This window comes from Colobus angolensis, unplaced genomic scaffold (assembly GCF_000951035.1).
Source record: "Colobus angolensis palliatus isolate OR3802 unplaced genomic scaffold, Cang.pa_1.0 Scaffold25, whole genome shotgun sequence".
Taxonomy (NCBI): Eukaryota; Metazoa; Chordata; class Mammalia; order Primates; family Cercopithecidae; genus Colobus; species Colobus angolensis.
Window position 1 is genome coordinate 4,917,291 of NW_012115710.1, and position 13,744 is coordinate 4,931,034.

The 13,744-nt window shown below is 55.7% G+C and overlaps 1 protein-coding gene across 2 annotated transcripts in view; it reads right to left on the reverse strand.

The window, feature by feature from the left end:
* Positions 1 to 1,818: 1,818 nt before the first annotated feature.
* The window catches only part of SNRNP70 (small nuclear ribonucleoprotein 70kDa (U1)), a 22,807-nt gene continuing 10,881 nt past the window's right edge, over positions 1,819 to 13,744 (reverse strand). Inside the window, exons 5-10 of one of the 2 annotated variants that reach the window (XM_011946408.1) lie at positions 12,227 to 12,291; positions 12,014 to 12,076; positions 8,938 to 9,019; positions 5,699 to 5,800; positions 2,716 to 2,803; positions 1,819 to 2,608 (exon numbers count right to left, since the gene is read on the reverse strand). In XM_011946408.1, coding sequence (XP_011801798.1) covers positions 1,984 to 2,608; positions 2,716 to 2,803; positions 5,699 to 5,800; positions 8,938 to 9,019; positions 12,014 to 12,076; positions 12,227 to 12,291 — 1,025 coding nt within the window. In that variant the 3' untranslated portion in view covers positions 1,819 to 1,983. Of the gene's footprint in view, positions 2,636 to 2,715; positions 2,804 to 5,698; positions 5,801 to 8,937; positions 9,020 to 12,013; positions 12,077 to 12,226; positions 12,292 to 13,744 lie in introns of both variants that reach the window. The other variant, XM_011946407.1, reaches the window with a different exon arrangement.

Here is a 13,744-nt window from a genome sequence, read left to right on the forward strand (position 1 = left end):
CTGAGGCACCCTGGCCATCTCAAGCAGGGTCAATCCACCATGGTGGGCCTTGAACCACAACCTGTCTGCCCCAAAACAGCATGGCTGCTGCAGTCTCCAGGCCACCAGTTCCTTAGCCTCACAGTTACTGCATTCTGATGAGTTTCTTGGGGGTCTTGCATAGACAGCGAGCAGCTTGAGTTGGCAGATGCTTCTAAGGGAGGGTGCACGTAGATTTGGGGGCTCAGTGCCCTCCTCTCCTATTTTGTCAAGTCCCAGCTGCCTGGCTGAACCTCTGTGAACTTGGCCCAGTGGAAGTCAATCCCGCCTGATAGTCTCTTCCCCATGCTAAATGGCAAAACATCCTCAAAGAAAAGGCAAGTTAAGCATGAAACACACCCGTAAGTGTTCTCTTAACGGATCACAGCCCCTCAAGCCTCATCAAAGCTGGCCGCGCTCTGGCACCTTTCCTAAGTTTTTGCCTATTGTCCAGCCTTTATATAACCAGTTTGTGCCATCTGAGTCCAAAATGGGCTTTCTGTAGCCAATACTAGAACTCTATAGTTGCAGTATCTGGGGTATCTATGAATAACAGGTAAGAAGTTCTTTTAATTCTGCCCGGCGCGGTGGCTCAAGCCTGTAATCCCAGCACTTTGGGAGGCCGAGACGGGCGGATCACGAGGTCAGGAGATCGAGACCATCCTGGCTAACACGGTGAAACCCCGTCTCTACTAAAAAAAAAAAAAACTAGCCGGGCGAGGTGGCGGGCGCCTGTAGTCCCAGCTACTCCGGAGGCTGAGGCAGGAGAATGGCGTAAACCTGGGAGGCGGAGCTTGCAGTGAGCTGAGATCCAGCCACTGCACTCCAGCCTGGCAACAGAGCTGGACTCCATCTCAAAAAAAAAAAAAAAAAGTTCTTTTAATCCTAAGTCATTTCTTCCAGGGTCAGTTTTTCTATTTATCTTCTGCTCTGCTTTTCCTCAAATATCTGGGTATCCTTAGTTGGTTAAACTGAAACCATTAAAAAGCAGACTAAAATCCTGCGTGTCAGTCACAGACCCTCTGAGTTACCAGGCCAAGTTTGCCTTTAGGCTGAGATGCTTCTAAAAGACACAAGCAGGTCTGAACACAAGCTGGTTTGCCTAGGCACCCCCCCGGCCCAGCTCCCAGGCATCCTGAGTGGCCAACTGTTCTGTCCTGAGCTCTGCCTCTGGCCTCCCACCTTCGCTCTCCTGGAGCCGCAGCCTTGACCCTCTAGGGTTCTGCAAGGCTGACTGGCTTCCTTCTCTGCACTCACCAGACTGAAGTGTTCTCACCACCGATGGCTTTCATCTTTTGTCCAGGAATTTGCTTGAAATCTCAATTGCTGGTAGGACCTCTTCTGTTTCTGCTCATTACACCTGTCACTACTAAGTACGATGTGAGTCCACCCTTCCTGCTCTGCCCCATCTCACCCGTGCCCAATGCGTTCCTTCTGCCTTTCCTCACCATGTGTGCCGCTCTCCCGTGCAGATAGCAGCTTCCCTTGCATATTCAAAACTGCAGCTTCCCCGGAGTCATCAAGTCCCCTCCTAATTAATTCCCAGCCCCCTACCAAGACGTATGGTCAGCACTGAGGAATGTATGGCAGAGATGAGAAAGAAAAAAGAGGGTGGAAAAACCAAGGGAGACAAGGAGCCCTAGAGAGGCCTCCTCCCCCACCTTCAACAGCTCTGGCTACTGGGCAGAGCCAGCCTCACGTCCTAACGCTCACGTTGTTAACTACTCCCTGGAAACCAAACCAAGCAAAAGTCAGGGACAACCTTCTGGGGAGGACAGCAGTGAGGAAGAAACCGAGGTGCCCACCATCAACAGGAAATTAATTTTATTTTTAAATCCAAGGGGCCAGAAGAAATCAGACACCTACCCTTGGAGGACAAACTCAGGTGGCCAAGGTTGGGGGAGGGGATGACAGCAAGGGGGTGGGCAGGAACGCGTCCAAACACAGCTGGTGGAGAGAACCTCTTCACTCCGGCGCAGCCTCCATCAAATACCCATTCTCCGGAGCCAGGTAGCCATCGCCACCCTCAGACTCCATGTACATGTCTCGGCTGTCGTTGCCCAGACCCTCCAGCCCGTTGTCCTGGCCGCCGCCCCCACCTCGGGCCTCATCCCTGCCCCGCTCACTGCCCCGCTCCCCCCCCCGTTTGTGCTCGCGGTCACGGTCGCGGTCACGATCCCGGTCCCGGCGCCGCTCGCGCTCACTCCGGTGGCTCCGCCGTCGCTCCCGATCACGATCCCGGCCCTTTTCCTCTGGACCGTCAGGGCCGTCAGGCCCGAGCTCCCCTGGAGGCCCATCATCAGGAGGCGCATCACCCGCCTCGGAGGGCTCCGCCATGTCGCCACCGCCCCCACGCAGCTCCTCCTTGCGCTCCCGCTCCCGCCGGGCCCGCTCCCGGCTCCGGCTGCTTCGCCGCTTCCGGTCCCGGTCCTTGTCCTTGCTCCGCTCCCTGGAGCGCCTCCGCTCCTCCTTGTCGCGACTCCGTGAGCGCCTCCGCCGGTCCCGAGAGCGGGAGCGTCGCCGTTCTCGCTCCTTGTCTCGCTCCCGGCTCCGCTCTCTGCGCTCCCGCTCACGGTCCCGGTCCCGGTCCCTGTGCGGAAGCGGGGAGGGGCCGGGCCTGGATGAGGTGGGCAGACCTGTGTGGCCGGGCTCCCCCCGTGACCGCCCCGACCCAGGACACCGGTCGCCCAATCTTACCTCTCATCATAGCGGGAGGTGTCATCGCGGCCTGAATGCCGGATGTTCACATCAGCCCCTCCTCTTCTGGTACCACCGAGGCCTCCTCCTGGGCGGGTAGACAGACAAGAGGGTCAGTATGGGCAGGGGCAGGGGCAGAGGCAGGGCCCGGAGGAGCAGAAATGAGCCGGCTCCGAAAGCAGAAAGGCTGCCCCTGGCTTAGCATTCACAGGGTCGGGTCCCCCTCTGCAGTTCACCCCACGCACTCCCATCACAAGACAGCCACATCTTCCTTAAGTAACTCACACAAAGCATTCGCTAGGAAACAGCCGTTACTGGAACCCACATTTGACCCCAAAGTGCATCATATTAACCACAGCGCACTTCACAGCCTCCTCGAACCCCTCCCTTCCAATTATCCTCATCCTCACACACGCCCAAAGCTGAAGATCTTTCCACCCAAAAATGTGATCGGCTTAGAAGCCTCTGGTGGCGTCCCCCAGCCTGAGGTCCAAACTCCTTGTCAACTGGTGGTAGCAGCAGCAAGAGTGGGCCCCGCTAGCGTCTGAGCCGCAGCCCCTGGCTGCGCGTCCCAGGCTTTCCCAGTGTCCCCGCGCTCACCTTCCTGCTAGTGTCTGCGCATTCTCCTTGCCCTGGACTGGTCTCCCCTTCCTTCTCCGGCGAACTCCCACTCACCCTTAAGGCTAGCCCGAACATCCCTTCCTCCGGAAGCCTCTCCTCACAGTCCTACGTACTCACAGTTGCAGAAATGCTTCCTTTCCCCGGAGTTTCAGGTTTGCTACCTGTCTGAGTCGACCCCTACCTGCCTCTCCCACCAGACTGCAAGGCACCGGGACCGTGGGCGCACTCGGCTCTTGCTCACGGTACCAGCAGGTGGCGCTGCAGCTGGTATAGAAAGGTGGATGTTGTGTGTGTCAAGTGAATACATGAACAGCCCCAAGGAACCTCATGGTTATGATGGGGAAACAATCTCAGATCAAGTCACTGGTCCACAGTGACTCATCAAGGAAGGTGCAGAACTGGACTGTCACTGCCGTCTGCTGCAGAACCTGCCTTCTCAAGCGCTCCTCTATCCCACACTGCCTGGAAAAGCTTCCGTGAGGCAGGGCTGAGTTCTGTATAGAAAAGAGGCTGCAGGGAGATATTCTTATAGGAAGCCGGCAGCAGACCAGGCACCTGCCATATCACAGGCACAGGGCAGCTAGACTAGCCTTTACTATTTTCAAGTCATGACCCAGCAGTGAGTCACATCATCAATCTGATGGGTGCAACCAACATCTTAAAAAACAAAACAGCAGAATATAAAATACAACTATATACTTACTACACAGAAAAAACTGTTTCCTCAAACTTTAGGTTATAGTATTTCTGCGGGTGCACTGAGTCAAGATGTTATTGGCTAACACCCACAAAAAGTTTGAATGGCAACTGAACTAGAAGATTCTGAGCTTCTGGAAAGGCTGAGATTCCAGAATTCTCCTGCCCCAACAGGAAACAGCAGAGCTGTAAGAACCCACTCCACCCCGGAGAGACCAGAGTAAGGTAAGAACATGCCTGGTAAACTCAGAGGCTCAGCAGCTTAGAGTGTGGTCTCCCTAGCACAGGCGAATCCAGAGCGAGGACACAGGGCTGGGAGGCAGGACAGGAGTCCCAAGTGGCTACTACTGCCTGGGCGTCTGCCCAGGGATCATCATCTTCTCTGACAACTGTCACTCAGCTTTGCAGGATTCAGTCGTCAGTAAGCATGCCTGAGTAGCAGGACCCCAGGCCCAACACTGAGTCAATCAGATGTGCCCAGCCCAAAACAAGAGACCCGTCCAGGACTGAGTGTAAAGCCAGGACCTGTGGCATGCTGCGCTGGGCCAGTGCAAAGAGGCATGGGACAGACCCAGCTGCGTGGAGGCTAAGGAGGCAGAAGCAAGCTGTGGGCTGTCACACATCACAGGTGAGTCATCCCAGCTTTTTTTTTTTTTCTGAGACAGAGTCTTGCTCTGTCACCCAGGCTGGATGGAATGCAGTGACTCGATCTCGGCTCATTGCAACCTCTGCCTGCTGGGTAGATGAGATTACAGGTGCCCGCCATCACGGCTACCTAATTTTTGTATATTTAGTAGAGACGGAGTTTCAACATCTTGGCCAGGTTGGTCTCGAACTCCTGACCTCGTGATCCACCCGCCTGGGCCTCCCAAAGTGCTGGGATTACAGGCGTGAACCACTGTGCCTGGCCTGGCTGCCCCAGCTCTTAACAGCTTCAGCTACCAGGTCCTCTTAGATCCATGGGCATCACATACCTCTGAACTCCAAAGGATGCCCATAATTCTGTATCAACAGAATTATGCTTCTTTTTTTTTATGTTTTCATGTTTCAGGAAGCTCAAGTTTATTTCTGATACCTGTAGCCAAACTGACCTTGCCTGAGACAGCGAACAACAATGAGGAGACTGAATGCAGGAGGCTCAGAGGGCAGAAGCTGCCTCTGTGTTGCTCTTGACTAGAAGCCTGGCATACGGCTGGTGATCAAATAGGTACTTGCTGAATCAGTACAAGAGCGAACAAGAGCAAGAACAAGCAGCAGAAGCAGATGAGCAAGTGACATTTACAACCCCAGCATGCGTCACTGCCAAGCTGGGCACCCAGTACACTGAGCTCAGCAAACTCAGGTTATTTCCACTAAGAGGAGGACAATGAGGCAGGAAGAGGGGACCCCCAGCAAGCAAGTGGGGGCGCCAGCATGTGGGCTCAGGCCTCTCCAGGCTGGTACCCCTGCTCCAGGTTGGTGCCCCTGCTCCTCACAGTAATCCAGAACGAGGAGACAGGCGGCTGTCAGAAATGTGATGGCCACCAAACAGAGAAGCTGGAGATGAGGACGCGATGGGAGACGTGAGCCGGCAGGAGACAAGAGAAGCAGAAAGCAGCAAAGAAGGGAGAACAAGCCCACCAGGTCCAGGGTCCCCGAGAGCCCGTCGAGGGCAGGACGTGCTCACCTAGCCGCCGGGGCCTCCAGCCCTTCACGGTTCGGCCCCTCTCCACATCCACAAGGACCCTCCTGCCATCAATCTTCTTGCCGTCTGCGTGTTTGTAAGCGGCTGTAACAGATGTGGGGAGGGGGAGGGGAGGAGTCCCCAGAGGGTCCTCTAGTCAGGACAGGCCCGGCTCTACAGAATCCCCGCCCTGTGTCCCCATGATCACCCACACGCACACGCCCAACAGACAGCCAGGCAACTGACAGCCAGACCAACCCTCTCCCAAACCGGCGAAGGGCCTGCTCCATCTCAGCCTCTGCTTCCTCTCAGCACCCCAACCACTCCTGGTCAAGGGAGATGTTCACCCTCACCCGCCACCCCCTGGGATCCCCGTCCTTCCTCTCCCACATGATGGAACAGCCCCCTCCCGCCAGGGCGGCCAAAATCGCTGCAAAGAAACTGAAGGTTAACTCCACGCTGGACTCTGCTGTGGGGGAGGGGGCTCCTCCACAACCCCAAGCATGCACCCTGAGACACAAGCCAGGGCAGGAGGCCCAGCTGGGACGCTCCGCACCCCAGACCACACCGGTTTTTCTGTTTTTGTTTTTTTTTGGAGGGTGGTGAGTGTGGGGGGAACAGACATCAGAACAGAAAATGAACCAGAAGGGGGTGGGAGAAATCTTCAGGAAATGGCAGGGAGCAGAGAGGCGGGTTATATACTCCCAGGGGGCCTGGCAGGGCCCCTGCAGCAGGGGAGGGGCAGTGGAGGAAGCATGGGGTGCCGTGCGGTGCTACTGAAAATCCCTGCCTTACCTGAGATGACTGACTCTGCCTCCCCCCGGCCCCGCCCCATCTCGCCCTCCACACCCCTGGCTCAACACGCGCTGGGAGCGCACCCCAGCCTGAGCCTGCCAGGAAAGGGGAGTCGTAGAGGGGAGATGGGGGAGAGGCTCACTGCTGCTCTCGGGTAGTGCACAGCAAAAGGCAAGCCTGAGGCCCTGGCCTGTGATCACGTGGGGCTATCAGGAAGGCCAAAAAGTCCCTGTTCCCCCACCCAGCACTGGCCTAGGGGGCTGTCCTCAACCAACCGTAATACCCTGCCCCGCCCCAGCCCGCTCCCCCCCAAATAACAACCAGAGGAAGAGAAAAAGGTGCCATTTACCGATGCCGGCCTTGCGGGTGTCCAAACCGAGCGGGATGGGGGGGGCTCGGCAACTCCTGGGGGCCTGGCGAGGAGGCGGGCTTCCCGGGGGGGGACACGGGACCGCTTACCTGGAGCCCCCAAGCTTACCTGAGCACGCGCACAGACCCCACACCCACCACCATGGGGTCAGCTAAAGCTACAGGGAGGGGAAGTTGGGGGTTCTAGGGAGCCAGGAGAGGAACCACATCTCCTATACCACCTGGAGACAGGCAGAGGACGTGGTGGACCCCAAAGAAATCTCAAGGAGGCCTTAGAGTCAGGGAGACGAGGATTATCACCCAAGCTGGGCGCTGGAAAGCCCTGGACTATCTCGTATGAATTTACAAAGAAGGCTGGGGAGGCCTCAAAAACCTGTCCAACCTCACCAGTCCCCAAGTCACACTGAACTAGGCACACAGCCCACCCCCCGCGACTTCTCCACCTCCAACTCCATGCTCCCTCCCACCAGCTGCGTCTGCAGAGGCTGGCACACAGGGGTCCAGGAGACGGTGCTGCCCGTGCTCTGAGGAGGGGCCACTTGGCCCCTGAACCCACAGGAGGGGAGTGGGGAAAGGCATTTAAGGACCAGGATCAAAGTCAAGCGAAGGAACCCCGCTCGGGCTCAGAGTCCCAAACCCCAGAAGAGGCCCATCCCGGGAGGAACAGCAAAGAAAACATGTGATTGTGTTCGTCTAGGCCTCTCTCTCTCTTTCCCTCTCTCAAGTCTCTAGAAAGTGGAAGGTTCTTTAGTAAAAACCTACTGACACCTTCAGCTGCTGGCAGCCTACCCCTTGGTCCCTCCCACACCCCAAGCCCCAATTCCATGCACTCTGGGGAGCTCCTGACCACCTCTGGAGAGTGGCTGGACACCACAGCCAGCTCCCTCGGGAGGCCTCAACCACAGGAAGGAAGACAGGAAGGGCGCAGAGCACCCCAAAACTAGCAGCCAAAAAGACTCTCCAGGGCCAGCACAGTAGCAGCCCCACAGAAAGCACGGGGGCAGGGAGGGAAGGCTGAAGGGTTCCAGTGGAGCCCTGGCCTGGTGCCCTGCCCTCGGTGTTCCCGCCACCTCGCCGCTGACATCGCGAAGCCGGGTCATCAGAGGCTGGGTGGAACCCAAGCGGAGAGGCCACCGCCTTTCCTACCGGGTTCATCCTTCCCCTCCTGGGATCAGCAAGATTCTCGGAGAGCATACGGATTGGGGCAGGAGGGACAAAGGGCACCCAAACAAGGAAAGGGCCATGGGTGCGGGGAGGCTGCGGGGGCGACTGGGGCGGGAGGAGGGGCGCCTCGCTGCTCCTGAGCTGCCTGGCTAAGCTGGGCTGGTGTGCGGTGCTGAGTGATCTTACCCATGATACAAACCCTTATACCAACCATACACTGAGGTGTTGTAAGGGGAGCGTAAGCATCAGCTGCAAGCCAGCTGCGTGGTGGCTGCAGTGACAATAAGAACAATCAATTAATACGGCGGCCCCTGGACACGCCGCAGCCCTGCCCACCCTCCCCCACCCATCCCTGCCCATGTGGACGCCGCGGCAGCCTCAAAGGGGGCTTTGGAACTGTAGGGGCAGGCGCTCAACATGCCTATCACCCCACTGCCCACTGAGGAACAGGGTGGGGGGCCAGGGTTGGGGAGGCAGAGGGTCGGGTGGCCCAGCCCCAGTTCTACTTGGGGGGGAAAGAGACGACAGGTTCAAAGGCCAGTCCTCACTGCAACCTGGCCACCCCCAACTTCAGTGGGGGGAATAATGGGGAGAGACTCCCCCAAAATCCGACCCCTTCCCCCACCTCCAACTGGCCCCAGCCCCCCACCCAGTTCCCTCTTTGCCCCTGAGGTTCAACGTGTGACACTTACCTCCCCAGGTTCACACACACACACACGTTGTGGGGGATTTGGTTTTTTTTAAAAATCACGTATATAAAAAAAAAAAAGATACATCAGAAACAGAGGGAGGAGGAAAAGAGACATCGCTAATGTCAGGTGTGGCAGGGTGGGGGAGGGGATAGACTGGGAGGGGCTGGGGCAGCAGAGAAGTGAGAGCGGGTCAGAGGGCAAGACTCGGCGGGAGGTACTCACAGTGCATGTCTCGCTCGTGTTCGTACTCAATGAAGGCATAGCCGCGGGGCTTTCCTGACCGCTTACTGTAGACCATGTGTATCTGTGGGGCGCATGGGGACAGGGGTGAGTCCCGCCGCAGAGCGGCTCCACCCCACCAACCCCACACCAGCCTGCGCACCAGGCCCTGGGCCAGGTGAGGTCTCAGACCCTCTCTGTCCTTCAAGAGCCCTGAGTGACTTATGTTCTAATTGTAGGACCAGAGGGCACAGAGCCGGCTTCCTGGAGAAAATGACACTTCAGACCTAAAGAAAGAAGAGAGATGAAGGAGGACAGTGAGGAGTCAGCCTGTGAGGAGGAAAAGCAGTAACTCCAGAGGTCCAATGGCCTGGTGGCAGGAGGGCAGGAGGCTGGGGATGCGCTTCAGCAGCACTGGCTCACGTACTGACGACAGAGAGCCCCAGGAGATGAGGCCACAAAGGTGAGCAGGCCCAGGGTCAAGCGCCCCAGTGCCAGGCCGAGAAGCATGGTCGCTGAGGAGCTGGGAAGGGTGTTGAGCAACGAAGGGCCAATGTGGGTGGTCTATGTGGAGTCAGGAGGACACAAATGGACTTAGGGAAACAGGAGGGAGTTGCGAAGGCCAATGGGACAGGGGAAATTTTTTTTTTTTTTTGGAGGTGGAGTCTTGCTCTGTCGCCCAGGCTCTGGAGTGCAATGGCGCGATCTCAGCTCACTGCAACCTCCACCTCCCAGGTTCAAGCGATTCTCCTGCCTCAGCCTCCTGAGTAGCTGGGATTACAGGCACCCGCCACCACACCTGGGTTATTTTTTGTATCTTTAGTAGAGACGAGGTTTCACCATGTTGGCCAGGCTGCTCTTGAAATCCTGACCTCATGATCCCCATCCTCGGCCTCCCAAAGTGCTGGGACTACAGGCATGAGCCACCGCACCTGGCCAGGGACAGGGGAGTTCTAAGAGAAAAAGCAAGGACATGTGCACATCCAGGGAGGCTTGAGAGAATGTGGCATGCTGAGGGATGGGTCCCATCCCGAGGATGGCAGCAAGAGAAGGGGGGTAGGGGGTGGGATGGATGTCCACGAAGCCACACAGCTTGGGGAAAAGTCCTGTAAGGTCAGATGGTCACAGCTGGACCTGTCCTAACATGCTAGTGACCCCTGGGACGCGGACCGCTGAGGAGATGGGGTCAGCTCTGGATGTCAGAAAGACCCCTCGGGGACCACGTAAGGGAGAACAATGGGCGAGGAAGGGCTGTTGAGACAGAGGTGGCCAGAATGAACCAAGGAAGATTTCTGGGAGGTGACAGCATTTGAGCTGATCCCTCAAGGATGGCTAGTTCTCCATTCACATCACTACCAGTCGGCGACCAACCGCTATCATGGATGAACCTGGGACCCCACAGCCTCCAAAACACAACTGAGATTCCTGACTCGAATGGGATCAGAGGGACAAGGGTGGGGCCAAGGTTGTCACTGGACTGTGCAGGGCAGAGCAACGTATGTGTGTATACACATATATACACAGGCATACACAGATATATGCAAACACACACACAGACACGAGACACCACAATTGGCTATTTTGTATTTTTGTAGAGACGGGGTTTCGCCATATTGGCCAGGCTGGTCTTGACTCCTGACTACAGCTGATCTGCCTGTCTCGCCCTCCCAATGTGTTGGGATTACAGGCGTGAGCCACCACGCCCGGCCTACAACATTTTTTTTTTTTCTTTTTTTTTTTTTGAGACGGAGTCTCGCTCTGTCGCCCAGGCTGGAGTGTAGTGGCTGGATCTCAGCTCACTGCAAGCTCCGCCTCCTGGGTTTATGCCATTCTCCTGCCTCAGCCTCCTGAGTAGCTGGGACTACAGGCACCCCCCCACCTCGCCCGGCTAGTTTTTTGTATTTTTTAGTAGAGATGGGGTTTCACCATGTTAGCCAGGATGGTCTCGATCTCCTGACCTCGTGATCCGCCCGTCTCGGCCTCCCAAAGTGCCAGGATTACAGGCTTGAGCCACCGCGCCCGGCCCACTTTTTTTCTTTTTAGATGGAGTCTTACTCTGTTGTCCAGGCTGGAGTACAGTGGCGTGATCTCGGCTCACTGCAACTTCGGCTTCCCGGGTTCAAGCAATTCTCCTGCCTCAACCTCCTGAGTAGCTGAGATTACAGGCGCCCGCTATCATGCCCAGCTAATTTTTGTACTTTTTAAAGTAGAGACCAGGTTTCACCACGTTGGTCAGACTGGTCTCGAACTCCTGACCTCAGGTGACCTGCCCATCTTGGCCTCCCAAAGTGTTGGGATTACAGGCATGAGCCACCACGCCTGGCCCAACAGTATTTTTTTTTTCCTTTTTGTGGAAAAGTCTCACTATATTGCCCAGGTAGGTCTCGAACTCCTAGGTTTAAGCTATCCTCCCGCCTCTGCCTCCTGAAGAGCTGAGATTACAGGTGTGAGCCACCGCACCCGGCCTGACATGTGTCAGTATTTTAAAAAGATGTATCAAAAACAGTGTAGGGAGGAGAAGAGACATGGCTAACATCAGTTTGTGTGTAGGGTGGCCTCAAGCCCTCACTACTGCCCAGGGAAGGCATGTGTCTCCCATGTCAGATAAAGGAAATCAGGCACAGCACTTAAGTGACTTAAAAGAAGATTGGTAAAACAAAGCCTTCCTCTAAAACAAGACTCAGCATACGTATTCTGCCAAGACGCAAAGAGTATATATTTCCAGCTTTGACGGCCACATACTCTGGCACAACCCAACCCTGCCTTACAACAGTAGCAGCCAAAGACAATGTGTAAACAAACAGACCTGCCTGGCTGAGCAGCAGGAAGACTTTATTTACAAGCAATAAGTCTGCAGTTTGCCAACCCCTGCTCTCAATCAACCACCAGCAGTCATTACTTCTCATTTTACTTCTGCTACCCAAGGTCTGCTGCATGGAAATACAGTCAGGATGCATAAACCCAGGCCCTGAAATGGTGTGAGCCATGCTCACGGCTGGGACCTCTCTCCCTCCCTTTTAGGACACAGCCCCTCCTCCATGCACCCTCAATTCAAACACCCTGACCCCACTCCACTTACTCTTTTGATGGGTCCGTACACCTCAAACTCTCTCCGGAGCTTGGATTCTGTTGTGTCATAGTTCTACAAGGAGATGGGTATGACATTAAATGGGAGAACAGAGCTGTCCCACAGCCCCTGGAACATTCCCCAGTACCTAGCCTATTTGCCCTTCGGGCCAGACCTAGGCTCTCAGCAGCGTGGGGTTCCAGGAGCTGGGAGCTGGGGACTTACCACTCTCGCCACGAAGAGAGTCTTGAAGGCATCACCCTGAGCATTGGGATCATTGTGAGGGTCCCCTGTGCAGGAAGAAGGGAATTTTGTAAGTTGAAGGTGTCCATGGTCTCAGGTAGCAAAACAAATACGATGGGCAGAGGCCAAGAAGAAAACGGTGGCACTGGGAGAGGCCCCTAGCTGGAGGAACACGGGTGGTGACCTGGCAACCTCAGGCACGCCCCTCTCTGAACCTGTTTCTCTGAGGCACAGTGGGCTTTATCAGAGTGGCTGAGAGATAATCCAGGCTGCTGAGGGGAGGAGGTAAGGCTGACTTCAAGCTGACAGGATGTGGCAGGCCCAACTGCCATTTCAGACCTACATAAACCCTTAGGGCCCCATCGCTCCCAGATGCAAGGTGATCCAAACAGTAACAGCCCAACTGGGACTCCCTGGAAATGCAGCTGATGCCCCCAGGACGCATCAAAAGAGTAAGTGGAGTGGGTCAGGGTGTTTGAACTGGGGGTACATGGAGGAGGGGTCGTATCCTCAGAGGGAGGAAGAGGTCCCTCCTGTAGGCAGGGCCACACTGCCACCCACTGGACACAGACTGCAACTACAGCCCACAGGAAAACCTGAGACCTAGTGACCCCAAGGCTACGAATGAGAGCCAGAAGAGCAAAGGCTAAGTAAGTTCTGCTTTCCCGTCTGTGCCCTGTGTCTCTAAAAGGAACCCAGAACTGACGAGCATCAGATTAGATCCTCACTCCAGTCTCGCTGTGAGGCAAACTGTCCTACCTGGCGACTAAGGAATAACAATCTCCAAAGAAAAGAGCCAGGAATCTCCTGAGAAACCAATTCCATAGTGATCCTGCTGGGTCAGGCCTGGGAATAAGTCCTTTTCACCAAATATGGCGGCCCCAGCACATAACGACCCTGACTCCCGCCGGGGCCTTAAGGACACTGCCGGTTCTTCCATGGCATAGGGCTCCCCTCAGAAGCCCTGTCACATTCTGGGAGAGTATGAGAAAAGGAGTAACATTAACCCAGAGGCTGCAATTTTTTGAACTGCAGACGTGTGAAAAATCAGACCCTGGCGATGACCCTGAGCAGGATATAAATAACTCCCACATGCTTAGCATTCCAATAATGGAACAGTAGGCATATAATTTATTGAGCACATACTATGGCCCAGACACAGTGCTGGATACTGATATTTGTTTATTACTATTTTGCCAATGGAAGCAAAACAGAACTCGAGACACAGAAAAAGGGAGGTGTCAAAGTGGCAAAGGGCCAAGGCAGACTTCACCTCTCACCCCAGGCACTCGAACTACCAGGCTCCTTCCTCGAACCCCCGGGTGCTACCTTTTCAGGAAGACAGTGTGGGTGTTGCCAGAAGCTAGTATCAGATTTTTTTTTTTGAGACAGAGTGTCACTCTTGTTGCTCAAGCTGGAGTGCAATGGATGGTGCAATCTTGGCTCACTGCAACCTCCACCTCCCGGGTTTAAGCAATTCTCCTGCCTCAGCCTCCCAAG